General features: G+C 44.5%; 1 protein-coding gene across 2 annotated transcripts in view; it reads right to left on the reverse strand.

Moving 5' to 3' along the window:
* Myo3b (myosin IIIB) overlaps positions 1-23,121 on the reverse strand; it is a 283,449-nt gene that overhangs the window by 186,048 nt on the left and 74,280 nt on the right. For both annotated transcript variants that reach the window (XM_075984938.1, XM_075984937.1), the window contains exon 8: positions 6,790-6,855. In XM_075984938.1, the coding sequence (XP_075841053.1) occupies positions 6,790-6,855 (66 nt within the window). The remainder of the gene's footprint in view (positions 1-6,789; positions 6,856-23,121) is intronic.

Consider the following 23,121-nt stretch of genomic DNA (forward strand, 5'->3'; position numbering starts at 1 on the left):
GGAGAGTTTATTAGGTTTTAATTTAGAGTAGTCCAACCTTTTCCATGAGTTTTTTTACTAATCCACTAATTCCCTGTAGCTCAAGAGATGCTAATTAATTCAAGAAGCCACAATTGCTAATCATTGGCTAAATAAATCCAAAATGGTGAGTGTGCCACTGGAGATACTGCTGCTCATTTTAATTAAAATTACCAACGTGTGAAGAGATGTAAATAAAGGTTACAGTGGGCTCGCTCGGCTCCTGGAGGAGTTAACCATTTGTACGGTTCCTGGGGTTCCACCAGGATGAAAAAAACCTGAGAATTCTGTGGACCGTAATAAGTTACTAGCTAGGTGAGGCTATATATTATTGTGCGTAGTTTGTTGATGTTATAAAGCCAGGTAGAACCAAGCGGTTTGAAATACAGAGTGGAGAAAGACAAGAGCTGAGAACTGTTGGCTTGAGAGAAATTCAGTAAAACAGTCAGTCAACAGGCAGACCTGCAGAGGAGGCAAGGGCTCTTAATCTGGGTCACTGTCTTTAAAGGTTAAAGAAGTTTAAACGCCCTTTCCCCAGGTCGGCAGGAACATTCTAACAATATTCGGGGCAGCTGCTTCTACCTATTTGAGTGTCATCTGGAGGCGACTGGAGAAATGCCCCAGTATTTGGTGGCTGGCTGGCAGGGCTCAGGCACGGTGCCTGGTCAAGGAGAGAGACAGTCTTGCTTGTTAGCCATTGACACTCCCCCAGACAGGAAGTGTTTAGAAGTTGAGGAGGACCCTTCTGTGTTTCCCGAAATATAGGTGCCCTGCACTACACCTGGAAAGAGGAAGGCTGTAAGGCGAGGTTAAGGAGATGCTGTGGTCAGATAGACCTTGCTGAGTCCCCCAATCACTAGGCCGACCCCCCCACACACACACACACTTTGCTTAGCTGTACTTTCACATTCTTCATGAAACCAAGAACACCCAGGTTCCCTGGGCTTTAGATCTTCATTTCTGAAAGTCACCTGACCTTTACATTAAAGACATTTGTCAGGAGAGTGTTGGCCTTACTTCTTCTTCCCTACACTGCCAGAGCAGCCACCCCGAACGAGCGGTTTGGGGGGGTGGGCGGAAGGTAATCACATAACATCATCACTGGAACAAGCAGCCAGGATACTCTTGGTGGATTTGCCCCTTGCAAAAGCAAACCCATCTTTATTGTCTCACTAACCAGTTCAGACCCACTGATGTCCTGAAACTAACTCCTAACAAAAGCCTCACAAGTTCGAGAGACAAAATGAAAGAGTGTGGTTCGCAAAGGCCTTTCGGCTACTCAGTCCAAAGGCCTTAAATTAGGTTGAACTCAAAGTGGGGGGGAGGCATCCCTGGAGACCAAGGTGAAGTTAGCAAATGAAAATTATTGTTATCTTATCAAAAGGCTATTTCTGCAGGGAGCCTCTTAACCCAGTAGAAGTCTGGCAGGTACTTAACCAGATAAACTTGTTATGCAAATAGCTTTAGCCATGGGGTGTGGGGGGGGGGGGGGAGACAGCCACGTATTATAGCGGTGACAAAAAATCTCAGGCAGGGTCCTTCCGTGTGCAGTGCAGAATTTATGTGCGCACCATGTTTAATTTATCTTAACTAAGCCGTCAGGAAGCAGGGCTGACAAATGTGTAACTAACTCATATGAATGAGTTAATTATCACTAACAACCAAGGTCCAGAACCAACCAGGGGGATGGGGACTTCCTTTTTTTCTCTTTTTAACTCCATGACAGGTTTGCTAATAGGATTTTAGGCTTTTAGGTCCTTAATTTTTTTTTTTCCTTTTCCTCTCTGCTGTCTCCAAAGAAGGAGGCTGGAAACAAGCCTGAAAGACACTAACCCGTATCTCAGCATTTCCGCCCCGTCTACTCCGCTCTCGGAAGCAGCCGGATCCTGTGGCAATCAGTGGTGTGTCGCCCAGTACCAAAGATGCTCGTGGTTTACATATAAAGTGCGTCCCACAGTTTCCTGTGTTCTGAATGCTTTGTCTGCAGCCAATGGCATTTTGGGGAAGTTGTGGAACCTTTTGAAGGTGGTGCTCAGCTGGAGAAACTGGGCCATGGCTGTGTGGAGCCTTTTTGAAGGTGGGGCCTGGCCAGAGGAACTGGGCCCTGGGTTACTAGCAGTGATTGGTATATTCCAGGACAGGAGAATAGCGGCGTGATCTGGTAGATAAGGGGAGCATCTCTGGGCCTTCCTGACCGTGTTCTAGTGACTAAATCAATACATCAGGAACTGAGTCAACATCTGTGAGTTGTATTTGCCTCAATTCCCAGAATGGAGTTATGTTTGAAGATTATTCACAAGGACACAGGAGGATAAACAGTCCAGCATGTGGGGGGGGGGCGACTGTCCCGTTTCCAAGAGAGAGTGAGGGTAAGGTTTTAGAAAAATATCTTAGGGTTAAGGGGGCTTACAAATGCATTTAGAGTCTTTCAATTCTTGGTCACAAACCCAGCTTGTGGCGGGCACATCATCACTCCTCACTGACAGGACATACAAGCTCCCTGCTTTAGTTTGGGTGTGTGACTTCTCTGTCCCAGCTCTGGGACTGGAGGACTCACCCAGGAGTTGCTTTGTTCAAATATACCTGTTCTTTTGCTTTTTAAATTTGCCTTGACCTGGCTTACTGAGTCGATGGAGAAACCCGTCATAGAGATACAGAAAACCTATTATTTATTACAGCAATGGGAAAAGTAACTAACACATTAAGATTCTCAATGATGAACCCACTTTGGTTCAGAGGCAACAGGGAATCAATAGGTGTTAAAGCTGTGGCTCATCAGTTAAGAGCACTGGCTGCTTTCCCATAAATCCTGAGTTCAACTCCGAGGACCTGTATGGTGGCTCACAACTGTAGTTCTATGGAATCAGATACCCTCTTCTGATGTGAAGACAAATATCCATATACATAAAATACACGATAAACAAACCTCTGAGAGGGGGGGGAGGGAGGAAAAGAGAGGGAGAAAGAAGAAGAAGAAGAAGAAGAAGAAGAAGAAGAAGAAGAAGAAGAAGAAGAAGAAGAAGAGGAGGAAGAGGAAGACGAAGAAGAAGAAGAAGAAAGTTAAGTCAGGCAGTGGTGGTGCATGCCCTTAATCCCAGCACTCAGGAGGCAGAGGCAGACAGATCTGAGTTCAAGGCCAGCCTAGTCTGCACAGAGTGAGGTCCAGGACAGCCAAGGCTACACAAAGAAGCCTTATCTCAGAAAACAACAGCAACAACAACACAAAACAACAACAAAAGGTGTTTCTAGTCAGGATAAAAATGCACACAGCTCTTGCAGACGACCAGAGTTTAGCTATCAGCACATACATCTGGCAGCTCACAACTCCCTGTTGCTCCGGCTCCAGAGGATCTGATGCCCCCTTCTGGCCTCCAATGGCACCTGCACTCGTGCGCAAAGTGTACACACATAATAAAAACCACAACATTTTTAAAGAAGATATTTCTAGTCTTGCTTGTTTTTAGAGAAAATCTAGGCAGTTTACTTTCATAGAATAAACTTGTGGCTTGTTCTATAAAGGGAACTGAATCTATTTTCTGAATGATTCCGCTTTAAAACAATTTCACTACAACTCTCCGTGTCTTTCCCAACTAGTACCTCCAACGATGAAACCCTTTATGGTTGGAAGGTGTTAATTCCCCTCTCATTTTTCTCAGTATGAGACATTAAGTATAAAAGCAAACCAAAGCTCTCTAAATAGACATTTCGGATGCAAAGTGTGTCATTGTTTACAGTTAACTGCAGATTTGAATAAGTCTAATGAGATCACATTTGGTCATAGTATATTTGGGAACTGAGTAATGGCAGGCTGGAGCAGTTGTTCCCATCTAGAAAATCGAAGGGCGGAACTACGGACGTAGCACAGTCGGAAGAGTACTTGCCTAGCATATCCTGTACTTATATAAACCAGGCATGGTAGTCAATGCCAGTAATCCCAGCACTCAGTAAGTAGAGGCAGAAGGATCAGAAATTCAAGGCCAACGCTAGCTATCCGTCAAGTTTGAGGGCAGCCTGAGATAGGCGAAATCCTGGGGGGAGGAGGGGGGCAGGATTTGGATATAGCAGACAGGTTTCTAGCTGTTATATTGCTGCTAAGCAATATAGGAGATAAGGGGCTTATTTTTGTTATGATTTCAGCCACAAGAAGGCTGACACTTCAGGGTTCTAGGCCATGCATGTGCAGACAAGCCCTCAGGCAGAAGTGTCTAAGGGCCTCGGGATGTTAAAGGGCCCCTCGTGACCCACATGCAGTTGCATCATCCACAAATGACTCAGCTTAGCCCTTCTGCAACGCACGTGCGTGAGCCCCCCATCATTTGCATATGACGTAGTCAGGTCAACCCTCTGTGTGCATGTGCTACGCAGTTTTTAAAAGCTGGTCGCGCCAGCTCTCTCTCTCTCTCTCTCTCTCTCTCTCTCTCTCTCTCTCTCTCTCTCTCTCTCTCTCTCTCTCTGTGTGTGTGTGTGTGTGTGTGTGTGTGTGTGTGTGTGTGCGCGCACACACTGACTTCCCCAGGCCTTTACACACACCCTCTAATAAACTCCTAAATGGGTTTGTTCCATGTTTCCTTCTCTCTTGTGCCAGGTGATTTCAATTTTAGCTAACAATTCCCGAGATTGTCCATCATTATGGGAAATTCAGGGCAGAGGGAGCTTGAATCCGGTCGTCACGTCCTATCTACAAGCCAGAGCAGAGAGAAAATGGATTCACTCTTGCTCGCTCGCTCGCTCATTTGTGCTCGCTTTGCTTTCTCCACTCTAACACTCCGGACAACATGTGTTCTCAAAGACATTGCTTTCTGTGTTTTTCCAGCGAGCGTGACCCTAAAAGTTTTTATTTGCCATCGGTTGTCTACCTTGTCCTTAAATCCACAGAAGCAGCACTGTGTTGATTTAAAAATACCACCCTACTCTTGAGAAAAACACACTTAAGCAGAACTTGTGAGTCCAATCACATCTTTGCGGTACGGTGGGATGGGAAGGTGTATCTGTGAATGCCTAATGGAGTTTTCTAGGCCAACTTCAGAGAAGGTTGATCAAGGTTATCTGTGCAGCAATAGAGTGAAAGGGAAATTCCTTGGATCCAGAGAGATTTTTCTCTGTGTGTGGTGCTCCAAAATGTGGTCGCAAGCCACTAGAGTGTCTTTGGCTCTTCAGTTCCCTCCACCACCTCCTGCGGTTACCAGCTTTCAGGAAGTGGTCCTTTCTCACCTCCCACCTAGCAAGTGTTGGTAGCCAGTCACTCTGACTTGTGACAGGCCCCATACATTCTGTAGTTAGGGCAAAAATGATGAAGCTGGGCTGAGGAGCAAGGGTATGCCCCCCCCCCACCCTCCAACACTACCTCTCTGAGTTTTCCCTCCCAGTCACCTTCCAACAACATATCTCTTGCTAGTGTTCTCTGAGTCGTCCCCCGTTCTTCTGTTCTGAGGGATATGGCGCAGGTCCAGGAGGGATTAGATGAACAAACAATTTTCAGGACCCCAAGCTCTGTTGCATTTGAAATGGAAATGAAATACAAACTCAAGTTCTCATACAAACTCCCTTGGGGTCAAACATTTTTAGCATTCTAAATCTGACCAAATTTTAGACAGCTAGGCTGGCTCGTTCACTGCACATTATGTAACAAGGCAGAATGATCTGGGATAGGGCACACTCATCAAACAGGAGTATATCTGCACTGAAACACATGAATATTCACACTAAGAAAGACGGTAACTATAAACAGTCCCTCATCAGTTCAGGGCACCCGCTGCCCCCACGTCAGTTCACGTAAGGTCACGGTTTGCGGCTGGAAGGCTCAACTACAGAATAGCTTCTCTTTTCAGGGCTCTTTGGATTCAGGGATTGTGGGTGAAGACTGTAAATCTAGACAAATATTAAGGAGGATGATCCTGTCTGGTTTGTTACCATGACTCTGTGGAAGATAAGACTACACATAGGCATAAATGAGAAAACATTGCATCTTATTCCCCTATTTATCGGCACCGTTGGCAGGTTACTTCCTCCTGCCGTAGTCTCCGAAGCGCTTGTTTGGAATCCCAGGTGTTGAGGCTTCTCTTCCCAGATCTAGCCCCTGTTAGTGGCTTCTAATGATGGGTTCTCACTCGATTACTACTGAGCCTTCACTTCATCTTTGGGAAGATGAACATCTCCCATGCACTTGGTACCAATGTGGTCCTCTTCCAGGCCCAGGCCTCAAACTCATGATCTCGGCACTGAGTCAGTCTTTGGTCTCTCTGTGTTCTATTGTCTTAGTCTCAGGAAGTCTGGCCTGGGGGCATACTTCCCATCAGGGGCCTCACACTATTCTACATGGTTTTCCTCTAGCTCTCCAGACCTTCTGTATTGACTAGGATACCTCATCTTGATGCCTTAGGCCAAAGATCCTACTTTGCTCCCCATCATCTTGGAAACTGAAAGCTGAGTCCTGGGTCGAAAATCCCAGAACAAAGCCCAACGACCCATCCACCAAAGCTGTAAAGATCTGTGTCTCTCCATTCCCAGAATAGACTCCAGTTACAGGCGTGCATCTTCTACAGAATAGGTTTGTAGATACATGTGATCATCAGGACTGACAACAGTTGAATCAGCGGAATTCCTTATACTCTTCAGATTCTGTGGGAACTCCTTAAGGTATTTACTAGGGCCACCCTGGGCTAGAACATGCCATCAGGCCCAGCTAGACTGAGCACATTCCACAGCGTGGTTTTGGGAATCGTGGGTCAAGACCTTGCTGCGCATGCAGCTCCCAGAGGAGGAACTACTCACTGTGAAATGAAGTGGTTAAATTCCTCACACCATTCTTCTGGGTGCAGCAAAGTGGGGGGAGGATTTCTGAAAAACAAAAGCAATGGTTTTCATTAGGATAAACTGAGATTCGGTAAAGGGCAAGGTATCAGTTGGGATTTGTTGACACCCTTCTAAGCAGCTGAGGGTGGGGGTGGGGGGACGGCTCTGCTCCCTCCCAGGTGGGAATCATTCACCTGCGGAAACTCAAAGCCCCTCCTCCTGTGGTCACTCATTTTCCTAGATTAAAGGGGACTATCTCCTGACCTCAGCACTAGTGAGAGGCACAAAGAGCAGGGACATTCTTCAAGAACAGACAGATGCTCTAATAAGCAGCCAGACAAACACACAAACCATTGTATCTGAGAGCAGAGGATTATGGGTGCTGTAAGAAAGCTATAAGCAGAATGCCAGGGGGCCATAGAGAAATAGACTCTTAATTATGCAGGGTTTTCAGATCATTATGGTGCCATTTGAATTAATTATATGATGCGTCTAAAGCAGGCTCGTGATTCTATCAGTCACATTTTAACTGTTTCCTATGTGCCAACCTCTGCAATAGGCGGAGGAGAAACCGAAAGCCTCAGAACCGTGCCCAGGCTTCTAAGAGGCTCCCAAAGGGAGGCAGACATATTCCCTGTCTGATCACAGGCGGTCCATGAGAACAGAGCCCAACAGGAAAGTTCTTAGGTGAGCGGCTCGCTAGTCCACCCCCTGGTGAGAAAGCAGCAAAGGAGACTTGGATTTATCTAAAAGCTCCTCAAAGAGATTCATCTATAAAACAGAAATGGGCCTGTGGGGCTGGCTCAGTGGGCAAGGATGCTTGCTATGCAAGCAAGAGGACCTGCATTTGAATCCTTTGCAACACACAGAGAAGGGAGGCATGGCTATGCATGCCTGTAGCCCCAGCATTCGAAGGGAGGGGGTGGAGCCAGGCACATCCTGGGAGCTCACTGAGCAGGAAGCCTAGCTCAAATGGTGACCTCAGGTTCAGTGAAAGACCTTGTCTCAGAAAACAATGTGCAAAGCAATAGAGCAAAGCATCAGACATCATTCATCTTTATTGACATCTACATGAGTATGCCTTGGACACAGACACGTGCACACACACACACACACACAGACCAGAAGTGAACTGGCCTTACTCCTCGCCGTTAGTGGAAATGGGGGCTGGTGAGCAAACTGAGTTCAGTAAACCAAAGAACATTTCCACACACCCTCGTCATGACTGTACATTTTAAGCCCACTGTATCTAGTGTCCATTTCTGCTTGAGTACTAACTGCTTCCCAAAGCAGACGACTGCTCAGCTTCAAGGGACAGAGGAATGGAAAGATGTAAGAACAGCTAGAGATTTAAAAAAATGTTTCAGATAACGTGATTGCAATACATCTCTTAGTATCGATTTTCCTCCCATTTCATAGGGCACGGTCTTTATTATACATCGTTACCATAACAAAGACTGCAGCTTCCTGGGCATCTTGGTACTGAGTGCAACTGAATGACTGAATTCTGACCAGTGATGTACAAGTCAAATTGTTCTATGGTGTTCCCAAAAAGAAGAGACATGTTACCGTTCGTCTTCCCCCTTGTGCATCCTATGTGCTGGGACCTGCTGGTGTATGAATACGGGTGGTTAGCAGGCCATGCAGAACAACCAGCTCTCCTTTGGGTAAAATTTATCGGCACTTCAATGAAATGTAAGAAGAAGATCAATCTGGAGGAAAACAACAGTCTGGAATTTGCCTGCCTCGGTGCCTGGAGGTTTGACCTTAAAACGGAACTCCTAAAAAGATAGAGCCATGGCCACAGACAGCACTAAAGCACAGGAGGTTGACCTCTGATCTCTTGCTGCACGCTCACATATGTACTCCTGCACACACACACACACACACACACACACACACACACAGACGCCTTCACACACATAAAATCATGCACGTGAAACAGGAGGTAGAGAGGGTGTGAAAGAAACGTGGCTCATTTCCACGGCCTTTGTAGATGGATTGGGTGGGTTGTGTTATCAGGAAAGCAGGCAGCCCCTGTAAGGTGGGGCTAAGCCCAAGCTGTTACTCAGAAAAGAAGAGAACCCTTCAGTTCTAGACGTGTGGGACTGAATTATGCCTGTAACCTGAGCGAGTGAGAAAGTGAATTCTCTCCCAAGCCTTAGGAAAGAATACAGCCCTGCCGAATGCTTGGTCTTAGCCCCTGGCGTCACATCAGATTTCCAGGCTACCGTGAGATAATAAATTCGCATTGTTTTAAGCCACGAAGTTCAGGGTAATTTGCTAAAGCAATAAAGAGACCTAATACATCAATCAAGCACTGTGTCCTCTCTATTCTACTTCTGAATCCCTCCTTCACATTCCAAAGTGGCTATTCATCATCTCGTCCCATAGTTCCCCAGACACCTCTGTGTTTTTCTCTTTCCCTCCATTTTGTTCTCTGCAGTCCAACGGTATCCAGTGGCTAAAATTTCCTCATAACATACACATTTGACCTTGTGTCCTTGCTCACATTTCTTTGCGGATCCTCACTGCCAAGTCTCAACTCCTTTACATAATATCTAGATTATCTTTCCTATCTTCCCAGTCCCATTCCAAACCATATCCTCCTCTCAGAACCTGTACCTCCCAACAGGGTCCCTCCTTTACCGCCTCAGGACCATTGCACACAGTGGACTTCCCCAATTTGTCCACCTGGTGAGCTCTTGTATATTCTTCATGCCTATCTATCATGCTTAAACAACAACACTCTACTGTAGGCGGAGGCTACTTGTTCATCCTGGTCGCCCAGAACCAAAATAACCACACAGAAACTGTATTCATTAAATCCCTGCTGGGACCACTTAGCTCTAGCTTCTTATTGGCTAACTCTTATATTAATTTAACCCATTTCTCTTCATCTGTATATCGCCACGTGGCTGTGGTTTACCGGGTAAAGTTCCCAGCATCTATGGCTTCTTTCTAACTCCGCCCTTGTTTCTCCCAGCAAACAGCTTAGCTTTCCCTGCCTAGTTCTGTTCTTCCCTGCCGTAGGCTCAGACCGGTTCTTCATTCATTGACCAATAAAAGCAACACCAAGACAGAAGGACCTCCCTCACCATTCTACAGTGTTTTTAAACCCTAATTTATTTGTTTTTGTTTATGGGTGCTTTACCTGCCTGTATGTCTGTGCATCGCATGTGTGGTGCCTCGGAGACTAAAAGAGGGAATCAGATCTCTCAGGACTAGAGCTACAGCCGTTTGTGAAGCACAGTGTGGGTGCCGGGAATTGGGCCCAGGTCCTCTAGAAGAGCAGCCCATGCTCTTAACCGCTGAGCCGTCTCTTCCTAACTGTTAGTCTATAAATTGCTGATGAATAAGTGACTGCATGAATAAATACACATATGTTGTAAGTAAGAAATAGTTTCGGGAATAAATACGCCTTGGCCCCTAAAGTGGTACAATGTGTAGAAAATCCTAGAATAGCCCTCTTGGGTGAAAGTCAATTCCAGGTAAGTTTTTCACAGTAAGCAGAGTGAAATTGAGTGAAAGAATGATGACAAATTGAACTTGACAATATTTTCCTCAGTCTCCACTTTTGAAGCCCACATATCCCCATATACTTGAATACACTGGTTTGTTACTTGTCTTGTTGCTTTGACAAAACACCTGACAAAAGCAGCTTAGGGAGGTAAGAGTTTATTGGGGCTCACAGTTTGAGGGACAGTCCATTGTTGCTGGGAAGTGGTGGTGGCAGGAGTGAGAAGCAGCTAGCCTCATCGTGTCCCCAGTTAGGAAGCAGAAAATTATGGTTCTGGTGCTCTGCTCGCTTCCTCCTTTCTATTCAAGACACGGGCCAAGGGAATGACGCTGCCCACATTTGATGGTGGCGGTGGTGGTAGTGGTAGGGTGGGGTATGTCTTCCTACTTCGGTTTACTTGTGCAAGATAATTTCTCAAAGACATGCCTTGAGGTTTGTCTCCACCGTGGCTTTGCACCCAGTCAATTGACAATCAGTATATACTCTCATAGTATTCAACAATTGTAAATAAACAATGACTTAAGTCCCATTTTAGACATAGTGACATCAGCACACTGGATAGCTTCCTGTGTGGGCCTGGAGACAGAAGATGAAAATCAATAGGCGTCATACTGAATTCTCAGTCTCCAAGGCTCCAGCTGAATGCCTCCCTCTGTAAGTCACATTGCCAGTCCCCAAATCCTACAAAATTAGAAGTGAGGAAAACACAGCTCCCAGAAACACGTGGTGCATTTCCATAGTTCTAGAACTTAGGATGTGGGGTTTGAGACCAGTCTTGGCTACACAATGAGACCCTGTCTCTTCACTTCTGTGACTCACATTTTAATTGAGCTGTTTGATAATTATTTATACATTATACTTTGATCATGTCTTGTCTGCCTAATTCCTCCTAGGTCTCCCTCTCCCACTCAAAAAAAAAAAAACCTACAAAACATAATCCTTTTTCTCCCTCAAAAATATCCAGAAAAAGTAGAAGAACCGGGTTTTATGACATTTCTTTCTTCAGTATCTACCTACTCCACTGTTTTCTGTTCATGGAGAGTCTATGACTTTAGGAGATAAATTAGGTGAACACGTATGCAAAAAAATGCCAGAAATCAATTAGCAAGCAACCCTCACGAAAGGAACAAAATGAAGTTATCAAACACAGGGAATACATTCAGCGAGGGTGTGAAGACAGGTCTCCCTACAGGGCCAGGTTCATTAATCTGGGTCTCCTGGGGGCTGTGAATTTTGAGGCAGGTTCTGAGCAGAGGGTCCATACAGCTGTCACAAAGGAGGAGGATGCTAGGGAAGGAGCATGGACAAGGGGAAGAAAATAAAAAATGAAGTATGGTCCCTGGCTATAAGTAAGCATCAGTTAAATTCTTCAGGGTGTGTTCAGAAGGGATTCTTCTTATTTACTCAGAAAAGCAATAAAACAAGACATATGAGTGCAATCAAACTGTTGGGAGAGTCTTAACTACAGCCATGGAGCTGCCGTTCTGATTGTAATTAGTAGAGTCTATTAATGGAGTTAAATAGTTAGGCACGTGTCTGTATCTGGACCTTCAGTATCACACTCCAATCCTAGCCAGAGTGGCTTATTGCCCTAAATCACATCTTATGTACTAAAACCTAATTATTTCAAAAATAAATGTTTACATTTATTTGTATTACATGATTCCATTTCACTATATAAAGAATAATCCCCGATATAGGAATAATAGAGTAGAAAACAAGATTCCCCATTCCAATATCTAAAACAGTCTCCTCTCAATATCAGTATTCTGAGTGTTCCTCATTCAGATATTTTATATGCATTTATTACACTTGTTCTTAATATATATGTACTTATTTTGTGCTGTAAGCATGTAAGTACAATATATGCTTATGATATATTAATTTTCATATTTGTAGTTTTGGGCAGTAGAAATTGCTACCTCTAAATGTCCTGGCTCTTATGTCTTTCCATCTTGGAATACAAATTGAAAATCATCTCATGCCAACACCACACCTAAATAACACTCTACCATGTGGGCATATCATTGATGCATTTAGCCATTCACCTGTTAGGTGTACGCAAAAATTGTTTCTATTTTTCTAGCTGTAAGAGAGACAGTTTTTGAGGAATGTTAGTTTAAGATGTGTTACATTTGTTTATGCCATGAAATATTGGTTTAAAGATGCAAAGATGTGCTGCATTCTTTTATGTTGCATTTGTTTATCTCTGTGAAACTGTGTTACTTTGCCTGCCTAAAACACCTGATTGGTCAAATAAAGAGCTGAACAGCCAGGAGCTAGGCAGGAAAGAGGGATAGGAGGAGCTGTCAGGTAGAGAGAGTAGGAGGAGAAATCCAGGCTCAAAGCAGGAAGAGTAAAGAGCGAGAAAAGGAGAAGAGGATGCCAGGGACAGCCACCTAGCCACACAACCAGCCACCGAGTAAGAAGGAAAGACAGCTCTAGAGTAGAGAAAGGGCAAAGCCCAGAGGCAAAAGGTAGATGGGATCATTTAAGTCAAGACAAGCAGGCTAGAAACAAGCCAAGCTAAGGCTGGGCATTTATAAGTAAGAATAAGTCTCTGGGTGGCAGGCCCCTAAAGAGAAAAGAGTAAAAACAAAGAAACAAACAACAACAACAGCAAAAATCAGACAGCTGAAGTAGCTTACAATGCTACATGTCGCCTGTGATCTCTAACTTGTAAGTGTTTCTTTGGGGCTGACAAGATGGCCTAGCGGGTAAAGGCGCTTGCTGTGCAAACCTGATGACCTAAGCTCAATCCTTAGAACCCACATAAAGGTAAGAAGGAGAGAACCAACTTCATAAAGCTGTCCTCTGATCTTCACACATGAGCTGTGGCACACACACACATACACAATTTTTAAAATAGTTTCTTTGGTGGCAATTGTCCTCAGTGGGAAACACTTCCATCCTTTGAAGAAGCTTAAACACTAAGAGAGCTGGCATTGGCTGCCTGGTGTCCTGGAGAGGACTCAGTGAGCAGAGGAACCACGGACCTCTGGAACAGCTGGGAATGGCAACCTCGCTCAAAGCCACCAGCATCAGGGTTTGAACCCTACTACAACATTCTCCACACACCAACACACGTGGCACACGCTAAGGTCTATTAGGAACCTACATGTGTTGTAATTATGCCAAAAGAGAATAAGTTCCAATTAAAAAAAAACAGTTGAAGACATCTCTTTAAAAACAAAACCGCCATCTCACAGTAAACTACACCCTCTTCAAGAATGAGTGATTGCTCCTGGAAAAGATGCCTGGGGCTACACACTGCAGCTCTCAGACTCTCAACCAACACTCCTCCTCTGTTGAGAAAAGCAGGGGAGGAAGACATTTGCAAGCATTCTGGGTGGGAAGGCATTCGGAAGGAAGCAGAGACAAATGGCACCAGAGCCTATCACCTGCAGGCCACCACTGCCTAAGGAGACGCAAGTTCTACAGTTAACAGCTATGACAGTTTCACCCCCAATAAGCTTTGGAACTGAGAAAGCCCATGCAGAGAAAAACAAGAGCATGCATTTACGTTTCAAGTGTGTTTGTTCTTTTACTTTTCTCTCTTTTGCCAGGGAGAAGATGGAGTTGACACCAGGTCTTGCTATGTTGCCTGAACTCATAGTCGATCTTCTAAGTGCTGGGACTTCGGGCATGGGCCTCTGTGCTGCTCTGAGTCTAATTGTTATTACCTTCACAGGTTCTCATGTGCCCAGGCTGCCCTCAAGTTCCTGTGTAACCAAGGATGACCTTGGGCTTTTGGTCTTCCTTCCACCACCTCCTGAATGCTGGGATTGAGACTGAAGTGAGCCATCACATCCGGCGTCTAGTTTTAATAATATATGTCACCCTGTTCCTTAAGCAATGCCATCTGCAACGCTAGGCTATAACCATTAAAATGTAAAGCTTCTCCATCAATGTGCATGGTTCACAATGAATCCTTCACTTACAGCCAGGAAGTGACACAGACTTCTCTTCCTCTAGCTCTGAGCCCCGCGTGAGTCAGCTTCATCTTCAAGCCATCTCAAAATCTCAAGCTTCTAGAGGCCAATACTACCCCAGGTCTATGCTGGAGAATGAGGGTGAGGGGCGAGGATATGGAGTGAGAGGGTCGTCGGACTTTAGTAATCCTTGGCCACTAACTACCCCAACATTTCAACTCACAAAAGCCACAGGTGACATTTCTCATCCTCTGGAAAACACCCGACCTCATCTCTCATTCTCTCCACCACCTCTACACTCTGTTTACACAGCCTACAAGAGACACATACGCAGTGCGGCCACGCATGCACCATGCAAGCCAAGTTGAGGGAGAAGGTAATGCTGTGTCCACAGACAGGACAGAGGGGCAGGCTGATGTGTGGCTTTCTGTCTGAACCAGTGGTCATTTGCTGGCATCTGTTCCCTAATTTCCTCCTTCAACAAGAACTCAGCAACACCATCATACCCAACTGTTACTGTCCAGTGTGACGGAGAACTAGACCTTGCCCCAGGGCTGGCTAAGGACCTTTCTCCTACGCTGTCTTCACACAGACTGAGAACCAAAAGCCTGCTCTTTCCACACATGGTTTTTATTTAATTTAATTATTAAAATTAGGGGTGTGTTTGTGTATGTGTTTATGAGCATGTATTGTGTTTATTTATGTGTTTATATGTATGTGTGATGCATGTTTGTATGTGTGTGAGATGTGTGTGTGAGATGTGTGTTTGTGTGTATGTGTGTGATGTGTGTTTATGTGTGTGTGATATGTGTTTGTGTGTGATGTGTGAAATTGAGTGATGTGTGTAATTGTGTGATGTGTGTTTGTGTATGTATGTGATGTGTGTGTTTATGTTTGTGCTGATGTATGTGTAGTGTGTGTTTGTGTGTGTTTGTGTTGATGTATGTGATGTGCTGATATGTTGTGTGTTTGTGTGTGTTTGCAAGAGCAAACACACACAAAGACACTTGTGTGGAGCTCAGAAGATGGCCTGCAGAACTCAGTGTTTCTCTACCATCTCTACCACCATGTAGCCTTCAGGGATCCAACTCGGTCATGAGGCTTGGCAACAAGGCAAGAGCGCCACTGAGCTATCAGGCCAGCCCTCCACGCACATCTTAAGAATCCGCAATTCTTTAAGAATTTATCACTTTGGAGCTGAGAAAATGGCACAGTCTCAATAAAGTGCCTGCCACTCAAGCATGTGACCTGAATTCAGATTCCCATTCCTATGAGGGCCAGAAACAGTAGCACATTTATACCCTCAGTGCTCCAGGGGTTGGAGACTGGCAGATCCCTAGAACTCACTGACCAGTCAGTCAATCTTAACTGGTGAGTTGCAGTTAAACTGGAAGAACTGCCTCAAAAACATGAGGTAGAAGTAATTGAGGAAGAAACTGAACGTTACCAACCTGTGACCATACACATGATCACACATATGCGCACACACACACACACACACACGTTCATGACTTTAAAGAAGTATGGTCCAAACCATGTTCTCTGCATATTTCCTTATGATGAAATTCTTCTCTGTTTATGTGGGCTCCTGTGGTCATGCACTGTGATGGTGAATTGCTCTGTCACATCCAAGCATTCTGGAGATAAGCATCACTCCCTGGTTAGATTAGCGTCTTGTGAAAAATTAACTTCACATGCAGTAAGATGAAAGCCCAGTGATACAGGAAAGGAAGAAGGCAGGCAAATCCAGGGCTCAACGTGCTGTGATTTCATGGGGTATTGGTGGCTTTCTCTGGTGGGAAGGCATTTAAGTCGGGGAAAATCACTGAGGCAGGGACAACCCTTGCCTGGACTGAGAATCAACTGTGGAACAAATGAAGCAGTCAGCCAGTAGTCTCTCACTCCCCGCTGTTGCCACCGATGGAACTGATCTTTGAGGAGGCAGCTTAGCTTAGAGGGGCTTTCTTAGATTGCAAAGCAGAGTTGGACAGCCATGGAGCTAGCTGGAACACTACAGGCAGCCCTTGCTGCAGAACCCAGGCCACTGAGCTTGCTACGCTGAGACTAATCAAGGTGCGGGGTTCTCTGCCCATCCATTACTCCTCAGACTTAGCCATGAACAGACACTACTCTAAGAGCCCCTTGTATCTATTGGTTTGGGTTCACTCAAAAGTCAGAAAGCATGCCAGTAGTTTGAACAAAGAGATGTTGGTGGAATAGGATTAAATGCACAAGAATAACAAGACCTCTGAAAAATACAAAATGAATAGATGCTGGTAGAAGCTGCTGCCCCTAGCAATTGTTCAGAGCACTCATGCACACCCCAGCTCAGATTCAGACCCCATGGGGAAGGAAGTGACGGTGGCCCTTGGTAATAGACCCCTCTCTTTAGAGCACACAAGGCTGGCAAGCAGAAGAGACTGCCTGCCTGACAGAGTATCTTGAGACTCCCCAGGCAGCGGAATTTTTGGAAGTGAGTGCCACAGGGTGTTCAAATGTCACAGGGATCCAAAGGAAACAGCATCAAGGGAAAAATGAGACCAGTGGCCTTTTCTCTTGCAGTGGCCTTCCAATGCCCTCTGCTGACAGAACTTTGCATCTGCCCCATAGCAGTGAAATGCTGAGTCCGTAGACTGGGGAGCCCTGAGCTGAGGGGCAGGAACGACTTGATTCCTGCTTGGGGAATGAGGTGGAGAAGAGATCAGACAGAGGCGGTGCTGTGTTGCCGGCATCAGATTTAAGGAATTTTAACTTCCAGATCACAATAGGCAGCTTCAAGCTGCAGAGTGAATCAGCCCCCTCTGAGTCCTGACATTTCATGTTTAAGATGTAATGAAGAGATCGTGGAGACCCCTCTTCTCTCACGTAAAAAGCCTTAAAAATCCATCTTGTCATGGGACATAAAATGTCCTCAATAAGGCTCTTTCTATCCTGGAAGCTCCTTATTAGAAGGGGGTCATTCTGGAAGGCGTCCTATCAGAAACCTTCAGTGGCCAAGCTGTCCTAGAGGCAGCGAGAAATAAAAAAGTAAAAGTTCGGGGACCAGCAGAGATATTCTCTCTCTTTCTCAGTCTCTGCTTCTCACTGTGTGTCTTTGTGCGTGTGTGTGTGTGTTCCTGGGTCTTTCTGTGTGTATCTCTTTCTTTCTCTGTCTTTCTGTGTCTCTGTCTCCCTCTCTCTTTTAGTCTGTCTGTCTCTCTATATCTATCTATCTATCTATCTATCTATCTATCTATCTATCTATCTATCTATCTATCTATCCATCCATCCATCTATGTATCTCTCCTTCCTTTGGTCTCTAAGATTTCTTTCACCACAGGAAGGAAAAGGAGTCAATGAAAATTAATTAAAAGTTAAAGTTCTTCAAAACTCTAGTGCAGGGATCCTGGCCACAGAAGAGGACACCCTTTCCTCCTGGGGCCTTGTTTCCTGTCACTGTCATTGTGAATGTTGTCAGTTCGTTGGGGAGACTGACAGTGACTCCAGGTCCTTTTAGCCAAACCCAAGGTTTCCTTGTAATCTGTCAATTTTTATCCTTGCACTTTAATGTTATTTCTGGACAATGATAATATTCACTAACATTCCTTGAGAGCTTCCTATGTGTCAGCATTGTGCTGAGAGTCTAGTCTTCACACAAACCCCACATGACAAATAAACAGGTCCCCAGTTTTCTGTTTGTTTTACTTTTTTCCAAGACAGAATTTCTTTGTAGCTTTGGGGCCTGTCCTGGAACTAGCTCTTGTAGACCAGGTTGGTGTCGAACTCACAGAGATCTGCCAGCCTCTGCTTCCTGTGTGCTTGGATTAAAGGAATGCACCACCACCACCCAGCAGGTCCCCAGTTTTACAGATAAGGAAATGGAGGCTTTAAAAAGACCAAAATCTGGTGACCGTGTAACCAGCTTCAAACACAGGCAACTCAACTGAACCACACATTTACGGCCTCAGCGGCAGCCTGAAGACCCCTCTCGGCTAAGAGACAGCACAAGCAGTTCATGTCACATTAATGGGTAACATGGACAGGAACACAGGAAGCCAGGTCACCTTTCATCCCGGTTACTTAAGCTGGGAGTGTTCAGATCGCCAAGATGTCAGCCTGTAAATCCAAAGACACTTTGGGGTGCAGGATGAGCAGAAATGGGGAGTGTGAGATGAGCATCTCTTGAGCTATGGATTTTCCCCTGTAATTCTGCTCCCTTCAAAGACACAGCTGGTGAAACCAAATAGGTCATTTTACCACGATCAGACCGACGCCAAGGGTCACCAAGCACCATTTGTTCTCTAAAGCAAAGCCACGCATCTAATTACAACTCACTGTTAATAAATTTGTAACAGACAAAAAAAGACACTGACTGCTATGGATCTTCCTCCCCAGCAAAGTCAAACCTTCAAACGGCAGTCTATTATTTCTTTCTTGTTTCCATAAATTTAGCAATACATCGTAGACATGGAAAACCAGGGCAAACCTCAGATGAACAGATTGGCCCATCAGATCCGGCCACATTGTCTCTAATGGGGAAAATTAGCAGCTGAATGCTAACACCTGTCACTAGGATCCGACCCTGGCTTACACGCCAGGTAGGAAGGCTGTGCAGTTCCTTGGAGCAATCTGAGCCCGGGTCGCCAGAGACAACACACGTGCCAAAGCCCAACACAGTGTGGGCAGGTTCCATTTGAAATCAGCGAGCTGTAGCAAATGCCGGGGGAGATGAAGCAGCGTTCTTTAGGAAGAGCAGGCATTAACAGCAGGCTCTGAAAAGGGCTTCTAAGGACCGTGGAACTCGCACTATGCAGACTCGGAGAGAGATGCTGCTCTAGCAGAACCCACTTCTCCCCTTCCAGAGGCAAAAAGACTCCAGGGACATACCCTTCCGGTACCCAGTGGCTTCTGTTGTAACCCTACTGGACCAGATTATGGCCTATTGTTCTCTGGGTCTCAAGGTCAATTGCAATCATCCCAGCTAAATAAATTCTGCCACAAATCCTGGCACTTTGTAAGGGAGGCTCAAGTAAGGAAAGCCATATTCATTTTTTCTGACATTATAAATATGTCTTCCCTTTCCAAGGGCTTCAGCCATTTTCTACCTGGTTGCCTAGCAACCCTTTCACAGGACAGACATATTGGAAAGGGATGCTGGAGACATACAGATGAGTTTGTATTCCTTCACAGATTCCTTTTTTAAAAAAATCAATCTGTTGTGTTCTCCTGTGGCAGGAGTAAGGTGGAGTGGAGAATCCGAGCTAAACCAGCATGGTGAGGTGGCTTTCCTAGCAGGAACACAGGAAGCCAGTGAGCATATTTCACAAGTGTGTTCAGCAAGCAGAGGGAAATATCCTGCTTCTTAATGAAAATGTAAAGCCATGTCTTGGAAGACACTGGGTACACAGAGTGCCCACTTGGAGCCCTCTGCTGACAAGGTCTCAGGCAGCCCAGAGGGCAGCCTCTCCTTTCCCTGCATCCTAGCTGAGGGACAAGAAGACTATGCTTCATTCTTGTCCACCCAGTAGCCTTTTTTTTTTTGCTAAGTTATATTGCCCTGCAGAAGACACTCAGTTCATTCTGGTGTTCACATCCATTTGTGATGTCTTGAGCTACATAGTTCTACACTGTTCTTTGAACTTTCCCCACATTTGTGATTTGTTCTGTTTTTTTCACTTGTAAATCTAAACTTACTTTTTTTTCTTAATGTGGTTGGTAATTCATCTATTTTTAATTTTTATCTATAAAAGCTCATGATCTGTACCTTGGTTCCTCTGTCTTTATAATATTCTGCTTCATTAATTTCCATTTCTGTCTTCTTAAGTCTTCCCTTTTTAAAATTCTAAGTGCTCGTATTAATTAAATATCTTTCTTCAACATTAACACAGGCTTTGAGGCTATAAATTTGCCTCTGATCTCTGCTTTAGCTATTTCTTGTTGTGAAGCATTTTAATAATTACTTTTTCCTATGTATTCAACTTCCATTGAGACTTTTGCAGCTTAAGCTGTTAAAGACAAACTAATATTTTCTATCCAAGTAGTGAGACTTTCTGGCTTTTTTCCCTAGTTTTATTGCACTGTAGCCAGAGAATATGTCTATATTAGCAATATGTTTGGAATTTGAACATAGTTTTACAGCTTCTGTAGTTTTATAGCAAGCGTATTTTTATATGTGGTACGTGTGTGTGTGTGTGTAGTGTGCATATGTGTTTATATACCCAGCATTATTTTGCTTTATAAAGTACAGTATTTTAAAGAAATTAATAGGAAAAAATGAGAAGAAAATATTTAAGGAATCTTTTATTCTAGCCCACATGTCTTCCGTTTTCTGTGCCCTTCGCTCTCACTGTGGCTTACTGTTGCCAACTGTCATCATTTTCCTTTACCTGAAGGACAATCTTCAATATTTCTTACAAGGCAGGCCAAGCAACAAAATTTTTCAGTTCTTGCTTATTTGAGACTGAAATTATTTTTCTCTCACTTAGTTTTGCTAGGTATAAAATTCTTGGTGGTCAAATATTTTCAACACTTTGAGAATATCATCACACTGACTTTGATTTTTCATATGAAAACTAACCCATTAATTATATTGGTGTTTCTGTATGTGACCAGGCGTTTTCCCTTGCCAGTGCCAAGATATCACATAATTTGTATTAATGTGGTTTGAATAATACCCCCCAATAGGCCTATTAGGAGGTGTGGCTTTATTGGAGGGTGTGGGCATGGCACAGTGAAAACACACACAGCTCTGGAGAGGAGCTTCGTGGATTCAGCCTGTACAGTACTGTTCACTGGTGTGTGAACCCGCATGCCTTACCTGGCTTCCCTCTGCCTCTTATTTCTCATCTAGAAAATGAGAAGATTAATAATGTTTGAAATCCACAGCTTGAAAATTAGTTGAGACAATACACCAACTATTCAACATACAGTTCGCTGTAAAGAAGAGCTTTACTAACTCTTATAACTGTTGATATAGGACTCTGGGCATTGTGAGCAAGTATGCCCACATGTGAGCTAGAATGCTTTTTGTACTTCAAACTTGAGACCAGGCATAAGAGAGGAATGCCATACATAGTTGACCCTTTCAGCATTTCTCTCAAGTCCAATGTTTGCTCCATCAGATTCTATTGTTTCTCTAAATTATGCTCTGTTACAGCAGTAGGATCATTGGGTAAGAACCTTGACATGAGATATTTCCAGCCTCTTGCTATAATGTTAATCTAAGCACCCACAATGAGTTAAGTATTAAAGGCTTGGCCCCCAACCTGCGCATTATTGGGAGGTGGTGGAAACTGTAGAACATGGGAACCTAGAAGGAGGTCTTCCTGTTATTGGAGGCGTGCCCTTAAATGGGGACAATGAGACCCCAGGATCTTCTGTTCTCTCTCTCTCTCTCTCTCTCTCTCTCTCTCTCTCTCTCTCTCTCTCTCTTTCACCTTCTGACCAGGAAGTAAGGAATTTGGTCTACCACGAGTTCCCACCACCATGTGACACCATTGATCCAGAGCAGCAGGGCCGATCAGTCACACACTGAAAACTCTCCAAGCCAGAGTGCATGTTTTCTTTCTATAATGTGGTTTATGTTAAGTACTTGGTAAAGTAACAGAAGTTGGCTAATGCAGCTCTTTTCTAGAAGACATGGAGCCTGAGTCTCACAGCTACAGATACTAGTTCAGTATTGTCATTAAGCCCCAACACACAGTGACAATCTAGCTGCCACACTCCACCTATCAAATGATGAGCATCTCCTCAGCATGTAAGCAGCGCTGCTCTGCCTTCGAGCCCACTAGTCTGGACTAGCCAAGCCCACACATGGCCCTAACCTATTTGGATTCAGGCTTCTACTTCTTGCAGTGATAGAATTTTGCCTGAAAGCACTCATTCCATAGGCTAAGACAAACAACCTCACCAGCACCCCAGCTTTTAGTTCTTCCCAGTCCTCGCTCTCTTCCTAGCTAACACCCTGAACATCACCACTGTGAGCCACCTCTTCATGTATTAACCAGTGCCAGGTGTCTAGGACAATAATATGTGATCAAATCAGTATGTATCTGTAGAGTGATTCTGATAATCGCTAGTTAACTGCTGATATTAGAATAGACCCTGGTGAACCAAGCAGAGAGGAGTTTTCAGTCCCATTCAGTCAGTCTACAGAAAGTCTAAGCAAAAAGATAAATTATCCAATCTCCAAAATGAATGCAACTCGAAAGTTTCCCAGTGGCAATAAACCACACTTTATTCTTTACAAAGCACGATCGCAGGTGGATTTGATTCTATCGTCTAAATGACCAGGTGATCTATTAATAGGTAAAGTGGCATGATGACTCTCATCTCAGAGATGAGGGAGCAAGGTTCAAGAACATAAATGTCACATCCAATGCCACTTAGTTATTAAGTGAGGCACTTTGCCTGCAAACTAATTTTTCTTTTTTTTTTTTCTTGCTTTTAATTCACTGAGTTTTTCAGTAAATTCCATGATTGATCCTGCTATGAGAAACTCACATGGTGAAGACTTGTAACATGATCAAGAGTCTGGGAACTTTTACAGCAGAGAAAGCTGGTTACTTCTGTGACTCACAGTGTTGCCCACACCTGCCTGACCGTTTTTCATCCAGCAACTGTTAATGTACCATAGAATTCTGAGTACCACTGCCATATACCACTCCATTTCCCAAGAAGTGCAGAGAATGCCAACTGAATAAAGATGTTGCTTCTTGGAGGAACCCATTCTCTTGGCAGCCTCTAGCCTCTCGCTAAATATTGCCTCCTGTCTATAAAGAGGAAGGGTCTCTAGTGAGGATGGCAAGTAGATACTATTGGGATGAGGATAAGGGATAACTAAAAGTACATGGACAGACCATAAAATGTGGGGCCTTCCTG

Source organism: Microtus pennsylvanicus, chromosome 9, assembly GCF_037038515.1.
Source record: "Microtus pennsylvanicus isolate mMicPen1 chromosome 9, mMicPen1.hap1, whole genome shotgun sequence".
In the NCBI taxonomy this organism is placed as follows: domain Eukaryota; kingdom Metazoa; phylum Chordata; class Mammalia; order Rodentia; family Cricetidae; genus Microtus; species Microtus pennsylvanicus.